General features: G+C 35.7%; 1 protein-coding gene across 1 annotated transcript; it reads left to right on the forward strand.

Moving 5' to 3' along the window:
• Positions 1 to 1,346: 1,346 nt before the first annotated feature.
• LOC120154443 (protein PSK SIMULATOR 1-like) lies at positions 1,347 to 9,848 on the forward strand. The gene is made up of 11 exons (XM_039166200.1): positions 1,347 to 1,661; positions 1,790 to 1,882; positions 1,979 to 2,069; positions 5,482 to 5,575; positions 6,289 to 6,386; positions 6,582 to 6,651; positions 7,380 to 7,483; positions 8,582 to 8,698; positions 8,851 to 8,927; positions 9,101 to 9,145; positions 9,222 to 9,848. The coding sequence occupies exons 1-11, from the start codon at positions 1,423 to 1,425 to the stop codon at positions 9,721 to 9,723; spliced, it is 1,530 nt and encodes a 509-aa protein (XP_039022131.1). The 5' UTR covers positions 1,347 to 1,422; the 3' UTR covers positions 9,724 to 9,848.
• The last annotated feature ends 3,638 nt before the right edge of the window (positions 9,849 to 13,486 follow it).

A 13,486-nucleotide genomic window follows, 5' to 3' on the forward strand; every position in this document is an offset into this window, starting at 1 on the left:
AGTAAGAAACAAGTTGTTGTCTCTCGAAGTAGTGTTGAGTCAGAGTTTAAAGAAATGGCTCTCGGAATATGTGAAGGAATGTGGATTAAAAGACTGCTCACAGAACTGGACTTAGATGACAAGAAGAATTTTGAGATTTTTAGTGACAGTCAATCAGCTATGAGTATAGCAAAAAACCCAGTACAACATGATAGAACGAAACACATTGAGATAGACAGACATTTTATTTACGAGAAGGTCAACAATGGAGTTGCACAACTGCAGTACATTCCGACGAAGAAACAGCTTGCAGATATCTTCACCAAAGCCCTTCCACGAGTGACTTTTGATGAGCTGTCATTCAAACTGGGTATATACAACATATATACACCAGTTTGAGGAGGAGTGTGGGAATTATAGAAATGAGCTGTCAAGAGATTCTGTAATTATTTTTTGTTTTCAATCCCTTATTTCAAGGGATTACATCTCCTAGGATTAGTATCTTTCCTAACTTAGAGTTTCCTAGTTTAGAGGCATAATTTGTATATAAATATGTAATATGTTTCTACTGAAAGTAAGAAAGAATAAAATAATAGACTTGTCTGTTTCCTACAGTCTGTTTTCTACATTCTACGGTGTCCTCATAAAAAATTTAGTACCAATTTTTTGTTTGCTTCGTTTGCGTTCATTGTATTGGCTTAGACTCCATTCTTTGATTGGTTTATACTTATGCTATAGTTTATAGATGCTGAACTAGGTCTGGCTATCGTTGTTGCTGTCCATTTAAAGTCAGATTTCCTTACTTGGAAGGATACTGATGTAGAATGTGTTTGCCGATTGTAAAAGGATGTAAAGATTTATATTCATGAGTGGTTGGAAGTTATATTTTCATCATCAACTGCTCTTGTTCTCTAGAAATATGTTAAGGATGGATGGAATCGTGGATATAGCTAAGATATTTTTCATTTGCTGGGATTGAGATGGAGAATTTTTTCTTTGATGGGAACAGAAGGGAAATATGCAAGAGACTGTTAGAAATATAGGTCTGCCCTGAACCATGGGTCTTACCTTGATTGATATTTTGTTTTATACAGAATGATTTTCTGTTGTTCTGAATTTCGTGTTTGTAGAGAGAAGTCAGATCAACAATTATTGTTCTAATATTATAATACTATGGTTCCTAGCATGATAGTTACTGGTTGTAGTCTGCCTACTGCTGGAGCAGAGAAGGTTGCTTCCTTCTCTACGATTATTAGTTTGTTTCGTTTACTGGGTTGTTGCAAAGTTTATTTGATACCGTCCACCAAACACACTTCATGAGTATTGAAAAGATCCACTTGTTGCTTACTTTTTGCAGGTTTCTGAGGTTAGCTCTCTTTAGGTAGAGCTGGTAGTGTTGGGCTTGGAAAGGCAGTTGAAGTTTTGGACACCCTTGGTAGTAGCATGACGAATTTGAACCTCAGCAGTGGCTTTACCTCTGGGGTAACGACAAAAGGGATTAAAATATCAATTCTAGCTTTTGAAGTGGCAAATACAATTGTTAAAGGTGCCAATCTGGTGCAATCACTTTCTAAGGAGAACATCAGACATTTAAAAGAGGTGGTCCTTCCATCAGAAGGTGTGCAAAATTTGATATCAAGAGATATGGATGAACTCCTGAGAATTGCAGCTGCTGATAAGAGGTGAAAATAAATGACATGATGCTTTGAAAATGATTTTGTTTTTATACAATTCGTTAATATCCTCAAATGGTGGTTAAGTTATAAAAGCATTTGAGAATGTTGAACATTTTTTTATCCATTTCCGACAGGGAAGAGTTAAAAGTTTTTTCTGGAGAGGTGGTACGTTTTGGCAATCGTTGTAAAGATCCTCAGTGGCACAATTTAGATCGTTATTTTGAAAAGTAATTTTGTAGATTATTGAACTCTTTTTAAGTGTTATTTACGAAATTAGTGCAAGATTCTAAAATATTTAATTCATCATCTTTTACAATCTTTAGGTTGGGTTCTGAGCTTACACTCGAAAAGCAATTGAAGGATGAAGCAGAGACAATAATGAAACAATTGATGTCTTTGGTTCAGTACACAGCTGTAAGTATCAGTTCTTACTAGTATCATGTGCTGATCTTAGAAGTTGCAGTGTAAGATTAAATTCTCTAATTCCAAGACTTTCATTCCATCTTTTTCTAACTTGTGGTGAGAAGACTTCTTCCCCCTACCCCCATGTTTGGAGACATTGTGTTAACTATATGTCTGTGTGGCAGAGAACATCCCCCCCCCCCGTTTCAGTTCTTTCTTCTGTAAGGATTCATATTTTTTTCTTCTTAAATTATCTATTGGACTATGTTAAGAAATAAGGATGCTAATTTGTTCATCGTGCATTTTACCATGTGAATCCATCTTGCAGAGTGAGATCTTTCTTGCTAATTGTAGATTAAAATTTAATATCTTGACCCTATAACATTTTCAGTTTTGTCTTATGAAAAGTTGTATTCATTGAGGCCCTAGATATAAGTTGTGGGAGAATCCGACTGCAGTTTTAATTTTATTCTTGTCACAGGTTTCATAAAACTTGCTCGCTACTCCAATTATTTGTTGATTCATGGCTTTGTTACATAACTTTGTAAGAGTGATTTTCCAATGCAATGACACAATTTTCATTGGCTTGAGATTATCCTCCTTCCACCTTATATTACCTGTGTTGCTCCCATATTTTGCACCCACTTCTGAGCACCTGTCTTTTGCTTCTTTTCCCATTATTATCTATAATGGATAATTTATTGTGGTTGAGAGAAATTTTTACAGCAAAACCTTGGTGTAGGAGACAGACTATAAATTATGGTGATTTCTTCAAAGATTGTAAGCTATTTGTTCAATCCAAATCCAACAAGGCCTGATTTTCACACTTTTACAAAGGAATAAATATCCTACAAGCTTGACCTAGGCACTTATAAGGACCAACTGCTTCTCTATGTTTGCACTTTAATGCAGTTCTTTGTCTCTTATGGCAGTTTTGCCCCTTTAAAGCTTACTGTGACAATGGTATTTATCCTCTTGATAAAGTAGCACGTTTTATTTTCTATTTTAGCGCACCAGTTGAGTAAGTATGACTTAGATCTCTAGCCTCCCAGCCATGTTAAGTTGAAAAATCAATTATCTTGTTCAATTGATAATCTGCTAATGGGGAGTAATTTGCTGCATTGTGCACTTCAAAATGTGGGTATTTTTTTATGAGAATATTTACCTTCCAAAGGCATCGTAGGGAATTTTTGGTTTAAGTTCATTGGTTCTAGGAACAAAAAATAGGGTACCGTACATGTGCTATTTATAATGTGCTATTTATCTTGGGTCGAGATTCGCTACCCAGTTCTCTCCATGGAACTCCTTCATCCGTCCCAGTCCAGGCGAACTCGTGGGTTCACTGCAACAGACGCAGCAGGTCCAGCAACTGCGAATCGCACTAGTACACCCGCTGGACACGTCAATGCAACCTCTTGTTCACACTCCGGCAAGGGAAATCGTGAGAGGGAGATCGTTAAGGAGAGGACAAAGCTCCGGAAACGGAATAGGCGAGCTTTCACCAGACCTTTGCTTGTCGGATTGAGGCAGTACGGTAATTTGCACCTCTTCGAGCGTTCTAATATGAATGATGTACTGGCCGCATTGGCTCGTGAGGCAAGTTGGACAGTTGAGGCCGACGGCACTACCTACAGACATTCGCTTTCGCCCCAAAATCAGCAAAATTTAAGAGTATATTCAGCGAGGTCGGGTGAAAATTCTTTATCAATCGGGCGTCTGAAAAATTGCTATGTCAAAGCTACTTCAGACTGTCAACAACATTTTAGGACTAATGAGAATGGAATGTCTTCCTCTCAAGGCAAGAAACAAAAGGTCGGGAAGAATTTTGTAGTTCAGGCAACACCAGCTCTTCCTATTGCTGTTATTGATCATGATGGAACCAAGGAGAGCGCTATGAAAGGTTACTCCTATGAAAAGTTTTCCGAAGTAACGAGAAGGAGAAGAAACGGGTTTCAAAATTGGTCGAAGGATGGACATCCAAGAATCGAAAATGGGATCAAAAATGGTTGTTACACGATTTTTATCGAAAATCTTCCAGAGATGATCCATTGGAAGAGACTTGGGTCTATTTTTGGCACTCATGGTCAAGTTATTGATGCCTTTATTCCTAAAAAACGAAACTCTAAAGGGGTCCGTTTTGGGTTTATTCGCTATGCAAAAATAGAAGAAGCCAGGATAGCGATATCAAAGATGAATGGTAATTATATTTACGGCAGCAAAGTCAGAGTCTCTTTGGCTAAATATAAACCCTGACAGTCTTTCTGGAAGAAGTCCTCGACAGTTGATCACAGTAAGTCTGGGAGGGAAGATATTTCGAGGAATAAACTCTTTGAAGTTGAGGGCGTAGTGGACGTAGACAAACTACAAGTGTTGAGCAACTGTTTTGTGGGGTGGTGCAAGAACTTTATCAAAATTGGTAATCTTGCTAACCAAATACAAGCCAAAGGATTAGTTGGTTTCACGCTAATGAGAGCTGCTGGAAATGTAGTTCTCATGGTTTTTGAAGACTCTGATTCTTTGAGAAGCGTGAAGGAAGATAAGTTAGAGACGCTTGCAGAATGGTTTTCCAGAGTGGAAACTTGGTCAGAGAGCCTAGTGGTGGAGTGCCGGCGTGTGTGGTTAGTTTGCAAAGGTATCCTTTTTCACGCTTGGAATTGGGATACTTTCAAAAACATTGCAACTAAGTGGGGCAAGTTAATAGCAATTGACAACAGTTGTGAGTTTCCTTCGTCCTTTGATCGGGCTAAAATTCAATTACTCACAAAGGTCAAGGGAGAATTGATGAGTTGTTGGAGTTGAAGGTCGGTGATAATTTATTCAATGTCTTGGTGCATGAAGTTGATCTTTCCTTAAAACCTATTCTTGGGTCCCTGACGATATTTCATTAGAACTTGCTCCTCCTATTGGATTGTGATTGTTTTGGTAGCTGTTTCCAGAGGTGTTTTTTAGTTTGGGGTTATAATTGTTGGTTTTTATTTTGCTATGCTATCTTACATCTTGTGCTGTATTTTAGAAATAGGGTTATTGTCTTAGGGGCTTTTTGTTTGAAGATGTAAGATTTTTAGGTGATTTGGTTTGTAATGGTGTATATTCCCGTATGAGGGATCGGTGTTACCACATTTACTTGGTCTACTTTTTAATAAAATATGAGGCACTCTTTTCTTCCTTCCAATGTTCTTCAACATACTTCTAAGTATGTGGAAGAATACGAAGGGAGTTTTTAATGAGACCTCCAACTTCTATAAAAAAAAAAGAGTACAGATTTTAGATATAAGATTGCTGAGATTTTTTCAGACTTCCAAACTTATTGTTCTGATGCTTTCTTATGTAAGAAGTTATATGAATAGTAGCACAATTCATTTGTTACGTATTTATAACCGATGTTATCTTTAATCATTTAGGGAGATAACTATTTTCTTTGCAGGAATTATATCATGAGTTGCATGCCTTGGACAGATTTGAGCAAGATTATCGACGGAAGCTTCAGGAAGAGGATAATTCAACTGCTGCTCAAAGAGGTAACCTGTTTCTTAGATCTCTATTTTTTTTATTTCGCATTGTTTTCTTCTGGATTAACAAGATGTTTCTAATTTTTTTTCTTGATTAAAAAATGTGTATTAAACCCAACAAAAGTGCAGATATGTAGTGTGAATTTATTTTTATGTATTCCATTCAAAACCGTCTGTGCCGAATTAAGTTTTTTTAAGAGACTGTTAAGCTTTTTCACTGGCCTTGTTGTGCATGGTAGTGCTTTCTAATGACACTTAGTTTGTGCAATTTCTGTGAAGTTCTACATTCTATTTTTGGGCTGTCCATCCCAGTTGTACCTCAGTTTTCAGAGGCCTTGGTCGACTGTTAAGCTTTTTCATGGGCCTTCTTGGGCATCTTAATGCTTTCATATGACATTTCTTTTGCACAATTTCTGTGAATTTCTACGTGCATTCCATACTTTTTCCCTTTGAATTTTCTGCACCTCTCATATTTAGATTGGTAGATGCTACATTCCATTTTTGGGCTGCCCAGCCTGAGCATTTATACCTTAGTTTTCGGTGGCCTAGTTTGAGCCAAACTGATATTTCTAGGTTTGTGACACTCTACAATCATTTGCTGTCTCAGTTCTTTTAAGACTGAAGGTGTTCTACGACTAAGTTTCCCCCTTGGTAATTTTTATGGTATATTGTTAATTTTATGAATGGCCTTTAATATTATAATTTTAACTTTTGAACTACAGGAGACAGCCTGTCAATATTGAGAGCAGAACTAAAGAGTCAAAAGAAGCATGTAAGAAGTTTGAAGAAAAAATCCCTTTGGTCAAAGATTTTGGAAGAGGTACGAGTTAATAAAGCTCTATCTGTTTTCTTTTCAGTATGAACTCCTAAATGAATTTTAATATTGTTCGTCCTTTTTTCTTTCAATGGACTTTGAGTCTCAACTAGTTCAAGCTTTTGCACGTAATGTTATTATTTTTGAAGTTAATACATATATATCTGTCGTGGAACTAAGTTTTATATCTTCTGTTCATAGGTCATGGAGAAGCTCGTAGATGTTGTTCATTTCTTGCACTTGGAGATTCATGAGGCCTTTGGCAGTGCTGGTAAGCATTTAAAACATTAAACTGAAGACATTTGGAAATGGTATTACTTTATTGTAGAATTTGTGATGGCCGAAATATTTAGTTGCACTTGCTTATAAAACTTGAGCAAGAAATTGCCAAGAGAGTGATGGAGTACAATGTGACTATTAGGCATGTTCAGAGATGTTCTAACTGGGAAGCAGATAGTTTAGCTAAGTCGGGCATAGGTTAGTGTGGGGTGTTTTGGATGGGTGAGGTGGGTGAGTGCTTTGGGTGTCTTAGTGGGGAACTTTTGTACTTAAAATGATCTTTTCTTGGATGTATTCCTTGTGTTAATAATAAAATTTTGGGCACTCTTTTCCTCATTCCAATGGCCGTTGAGTTCTTCGAAGCTTGATGGTTATGAAGGGTTTTTTTAATGAGGCCCTATTCTTATAAAAAAAAGTGACTTGAGCAATTATCAAAGCTTTAACTAAGTATGATTTCTTGTGTAAACGGATATTCTTAATTTCCCATAGTTTGAGAATGGATAAAATGTCAGAACTTAATTCCTATTCAAAGCTAAATCCTTACATTATGTTATGCCCTTTTGTTTTTCAAGGATAGCTATCTTCTTTTGTTGATTACATCTGTTAATATGACATACATAAATTTACTGCTCATGCACGTTTTCTATTATGCTTAAAAACAGAGTATTTGCTATATGTTCTATTTATGAATGGTGTTGGTTTTTGTCTATGACCTTGCAGGTGGTGAGAAACCTGTTAAAGATTCTGTTAACAGTCATAAAAAGTTGGGGTCTGCTGGTCTTGCTTTGCACTATGCAAATATCATTACTCAAATTGATACTCTTGTAAGTTTAAGATTTTCTGCCAAATGACTTTTTTACCTCTTCTTTATTTCTTGAAGATTTAGAATGGATCGCTGAATTGATGTCTTAGGTCCTTTTGAGTGGACATATCTTATTAGAGATAAAGGATAGTGGATCTTTTGTAGTTCAATTTTGGTTATACACCACAGAAGCATTCATGCTTCCTTTTGTTATATCCTTTTTTACTTATCATGATTGAGGTTACAAGAAAGCTCCAAAAGAGAGAGAGAGAGAGAGAGAGAATGTGTTATGATTCAAGGGATAAATAACATCAAGAAAATCACCCCAAGCATAGAAAATGCTTTGACAGACTGGAGGAGAATCAGCAACAGACGTGATGAATTTATTCTTCAAACTTGATAAAAGCCTAATAAGTATTCTTGTTATTTTAGTAGCGGTATCCTAAATTTTTCTAGAGCTTGTTGTCGACTTGTGAGCCTTATATTCAGGTGTACGTATAGTTTTAGGTATGATCCTTTACATGACCCAACTGGGACAAAAAGATCATGAACTGCTTTTGCAAGGCGTTGCATGATTTTCCCCCTTCCCAAGGCACATATAATCCTTTAAGGCATATTATGAATATGCTCCAACTAATAGGTTGTTTGGTTCAATCTGTGTGCAATAATGTGCGATGGATGATAGCAATGAATGCTCAGTTATTCAATTTATGTTATTTTGAAATTGTTTTTTCTCTATTTCATTTGAAACTTGCTATTTAATTACGAAAATTTAATACTAGTAAGGAATGTGGCTAGGGAATTATTAATGCTTTCCTTTTTTAGTGTGGCATGGAAAAGTCATGATACCACTATGATATTCTGGAAGCGCTGATGTAAGCTTGGTCTGGGTCTATATGTTCTTTGATTCTTTTAAACCAGTTTCATACGATTTTCCTGTGGTACTTCAAGAAATTATATGCTATATAAGCATGTAGTTTATGCTCATGGACATGCCAATAATCACAGGTCTAAAAGTTTATGATAAAATGTCGTAGGCTGGGAAAATTTTTTAGGAGTGCTTTTGTTTTTATTCAGTAAAAACAGGGTGTTTTATAAGTTAGTTGTTTAATGTTCTCAGGTTTCTCGGTCAAGTTCGGTGCCCCCTAATACAAGGGATTCGTTATACCAAGGACTACCGCCTACTATAAAGTCTGCTTTGCGGTTTAGACTGCAGTCATTTCAGATAAAAGAAGAGGTACAAATATGCATAATCTTGATGCCGGCAATATTACTTATCTACTTGCTCATCTATTATTCATAATTTTGAAGATGCTATTACCCTGTTGCCTGTTGGAAATATTTACTCCTAATATGCACCGAACTACAAGTTCTCAAATTTCTTTTCAGCTAACTGTCACACAAATCAAAGCGGAAATGGAAAAAACATTGCAGTGGCTAGTTCCCATTGCCACTAACACAACCAAGTAAGCATCTTACGGTACCCTATTTTTGTGGTCATTTTTTGTTGTTTTTGTTCAAAAGGCATGGCCGGAATTCCTTCTCTCCAGTTTTCAGAGTTGAAGCCATTTGACTATCTTCTAAGTTTATGTACCAATTACTCATCCTTCTGTCTATTGTACCAATTTGTTTCAACTAGAGCTCATCATGGGTTTGGCTGGGTTGGAGAATGGGCAAATACTGGGTAAGTTCTGTGTATACTTTTTCTTTCCTTGGTTCTAATGCTTTTTGTTGCTTACCTTTTATGATCAAAATTTCAGGTCTGAAGTGAATCATAAACCTGCTGGCCAAACGGGCTTGCTCAGGATTGAAACACTGCACCATGCAGACAAGGAGAAAACTGAAGTTTATATTCTCGATCTGGTAGTGTGGCTTCATCATCTTGTTACCCAAGCGAGGCCTTGCAATGGTGGAATCAGGTCACCTGTCAAGTCTCCAATTAGGTCCCCTAATCAGAAGATGGTTCAACTATCTACACAGAAGCCTGCATCGCCAATGTTGACGGTCGAAGATCAAGAGATGCTTCGAGATGTTAGTAAGAGAAAAAATACACCTGGAATAAGTAAGAGCCAGGAATTCGACACTGCAAAAACTAGGTTAAGCAAGCACCATAGGTTAAGTAAAAGCAGTAGCCACTCTCCGACAATTGAAACTAAGAAAGGTCCCTTCCCTATTCGGAGGCTATCTTCAGTTCCTTTCATTAACTTCTATATTGACCGGATGAAGGCATTGGATGTCATCGATCGAGTTGACACGCTCTGAAGTTTGTAATTACATGTTGAATTGAGATTCCTTGGCAAATTAAGAAGCCTTTTTGCTTGTGCAGTGAGTCAATCTGCTGCTGCAATTCCCCCCCCCCCTTTTAGGGTGCTAAACGCTAAAATGGTCTGATGCAGATGCTGAGTGACACAAGCTGTTAACTACTTTTTTTGTATGTGAAAAGTTAAGGGATGATAGTTGCATTGCTTGTTCAAGCCTCGAGATCAAGGGGGAATTAAACTGAATCCAAGCTATACTTAGTTTTCTCTTTTGTTGTGTGTACAGAACGTTATATCATGACAATTAACAATTTCTGCTCTTTTGTCGCCCATTTTATGGATGGTATCCCCCCCCCTGAATAGTTCTTGAGTAATTATTACATGGTATTTTAAGGGTTTTTTGAAACTAAAAAGAACCCTTAAAATATATTATATTATATATTTAAAAATTGTAGAATTTTTTTAAAACTATAGATTCAAGAATAAATATTTCAAAGTCCAAAAATATTTTTTTGAAAGTGTTATTTTCTCCTTGAATGATAATAAGGTCTGTAAAATTTGAGATAAACATCCGGTTTGTTTTAAATCAAATTCAAATCAGTGTGTTCCTAATCAATTATATATTAAAATGTTTTTATTTAAATTTAATTATAAATTATTAGTGTAAAATATTTTTATGTAATACCTATCCTTCCTTTTCTTTGAATGATTATAATTTCACTTAATTAGCATTTTCGTTATAAGAAAGAGACCTGCTTACATTGAGAGATCGTTTAGGTAACTTTGCTCCTTTGTTACAACTTGGATCCTATGATGACTATAAAGTATTTTTCTCCCGTATCAATCATACATTTAAATTTAGTTCATTAAAAAATAATACCAATATTTAAAAATTATTTTAAAAGGGTTGTGTTTCAAGTGAGGACAAAATTTCAAGGTGAATAGGGTTGAACATAACATATCAAAGTATTTGGTCAAAATTATGCCAAAATCGTTAGGGGGTTTAATTATTAAGGGATTAAAAGAAAAATTTTATTAACAATGAAATTGCAAGAATATTCGATGACTAAAATAAAAGTATTGTAAAAGCTCTCAGACCACTTGAGTAACTTGCCTAAAGAGAAAGTTCAAAGAGGCGTTTTAAGTTTTGAGTAAATTACACTGATACTCACTGAACTTAACTCTCTCTTATTTCATTCATCATACTTTTAATTTTTTTCAATTTACTCATTAAACTTTATATATAAATTTTTTTAGTGATTCCACCATTAGTTAACTTTTTAACAGCATTATAACATGTATTAAAATAAAAAAAAAATCATTAAAATACAAGTAAAAGGAAAATAATTAAAAATAAAAATAGTTAAAAAAATAAGATACTCTTAACCCCAAAACCTTTCATTTTCTCAAATCAAGTTCCATCGCCACTGAGTAGGAAAAAAAAAACTCCAGTTTCTCTTTAACTTCCTCCCACCATTTTTCTCTGCTTCGTTCTCTTCCTATTTTCATAGCCGTCAACCCCTACCCTTGCTCTCCAGATATATTCTTTTTCCCTCAGATGGAATTCGTTCTTTATCAATGTGCTTTGCAAATCTTTTTGCTTCTGAAACCATACAGAAATTGATTGATGGGAGGCATGATTTTTTTAACAATGTATTCATTAATAGGTATTTGAAAATGGAAATCTTGAGGAGGCTTGAGGTTTTATAAAATGATGAAAAAAGACTGTGAAACTAAATGGGTGTACTTTTAATACACTGGTTAGTGGTTATTGTGAGGATGGGAATTTTTAATTGGGGTTGAAGTTATTTAGGGAGATGGAGGAGAAAGGTTGTAGGCCTACTGTGGTTAGTTTCAAAATTCCCATGTTGATGAAGTTATTGAGATGGCGAACGAGATGGTTTGATTTGGGTACGCATTTTCCTTGACAACTTACAAGATTTTAATCCATAAATTGTGCGAGCGTTTCTTGGAGGGATCGAATTGCTCATCGATTTCTCTATGAGAGGACTTCTGTTAAATGGGGTTTTGAGAGTAAAGTTGAAGATTTATCTCCACCGAGTAGTGGTCGTTATTGGCGTGGCCAGCCCTCATCCGAAGGCTGTTGGGGTGCGATTGATTTTGGTTGTGAGATTGGATAGTTTCAAGGAAGGAAAAACATAGTTAATTAAAAGGGGAAGGGGAAGGGGAAGGGGAAGGGGAAGGGGAGTGGTAAATAAGGGATACTAAAAATATATATAAATAGTATTAATAAAATATTAATGGGTTAAAAAATAATAAAAAATATCACATCATCACATGGTTAGGGAAAAAGTGATTAAAAAATTTTATTTATAAATTTGAGTGAGTAAATTAAAAAAAATTAAAACTACGTTGAATAAAATAGAAGAAAGAGTAAACATGTAATTTAGCCTTAAATTTTTCAATTTATTCATAAATTATGACTCGCATTTTAAATTAATACTCAAGTTTTGAATATTCTAATTTCATCTCCAAACACCTCATTCCATATTGGTCCTCAAACTTTTGAATATTCTAAGTTCATCCCCAAATTCATCTAAATGAGTAAGTAGTTTCAACCATAGTTTAACCTATTTTTTATTTTTTTCAAAAATATAATAATAGAGCTTAGGGATGGCAAACGGGTATTTTTGTGGATTTCGCACCGTACCTGCTCCAATTGGGACGGAGATGGGTATAACTTTAGCGGGTAGTGGGCGGGTGTGGATTTAAAAAGTGGTACCCGTCGCGGGTAGTGGGCGGGTGATGGGTTTGATACCTTGCCCGCCCCGCATCTGCCCGCCCACTAAATATCCATTAAATTTTGGATCATTATGAATTTAGGTATAATTTTATAGACTAATTTATAAATCTTAGTATTGTATAAGATATAACTTATAATTTAACCAAATCTTAGGGATAAGTTTATGAATTTAGGTACAATCTCGTGTTTGCTTGCTGGTTACCGCGTCGATATTTTGATAGTTTTCTTCTCTAAGTTTCAAATTCTGGTATCCAGCTCATTCAGGTACACATTCTTCCTCTTCTTTAGTCTTTACTCTGATCTCCTTTGTGTGTAGTAAGTTGTATGTCACCTTATACATAGGTCCAAAACCAACTTCCCCAATCTTGTTTGTTGCATTAAAGTTGTTTGTGGCTGCTTTAATTTGTCGTAAGGTGAATACTCCGGTTTTCAGATCTAATCCTCTTAGTTATGTTTTGATCTTCTTTTTCTAGATTGAGATAATGCAAAGTAATATCCAAATATCGGGCTATATTTTATGCATCCTGGATCATTTGCTTATATTTGTATAAGCTTTTTTGGTTGCTGGTGCAGGGAAAGAGATGAAATCAAAAGACGGTGTTCCTCGTTTCAAGAGCGGATAGCAAAAAGACTTCAATAATGAAGATGAAGAAATTATAATTCTAGGACAATCTATGTGTGTCAAAAGACAAAGGATTCTAAACCTGTTTGAACCCTTGCAAATGGTTAGCTGTCGAGCCCAGTTTGGAGCAACGCAAGTAGCCGTCTGTTCATGGGGAAACCAACGGCTAGAAGAAGCGGATCTAGATGTGGATGAAATTATGAAAAAGGAAAAGCAAAGCAAATGTTAGGAATTGAGCTTATTGCTTCCGAAAATTTTGTGTGCCGAGCTGTGATGGAAGCATTGGGAAGCCATTTAACGAACAAATACTCCGAAGGAATGCCTTGAGCCAGGTACTATACTGGCAACCAATTTATAGATCAAATCAAAACCCTATATCAC

Source organism: Hibiscus syriacus, unplaced genomic scaffold (assembly GCF_006381635.1).
Source record: "Hibiscus syriacus cultivar Baekdansim isolate YM2019G1 unplaced genomic scaffold, ASM638163v2 tig00111129_pilon, whole genome shotgun sequence".
In the NCBI taxonomy this organism is placed as follows: Eukaryota; Viridiplantae; Streptophyta; class Magnoliopsida; order Malvales; family Malvaceae; genus Hibiscus; species Hibiscus syriacus.

Bases quoted from the DNA above. Each gene is read 5' to 3' on its own strand.
- LOC120154443 (XM_039166200.1), top strand. From the start codon at position 1,423: ATGACGAATTTGAACCTCAGCAGTGGCTTTACCTCTGGGGTAACGACA. The intron at 7,484-8,581 runs GTAAGTTTAAGA...TAATGTTCTCAG, and splicing joins TTACTCAAATTGATACTCTT to GTTTCTCGGTCAAGTTCGGT. The intron at 8,928-9,100 runs GTAAGCATCTTA...TGTTTCAACTAG, and splicing joins ATTGCCACTAACACAACCAA to AGCTCATCATGGGTTTGGCT.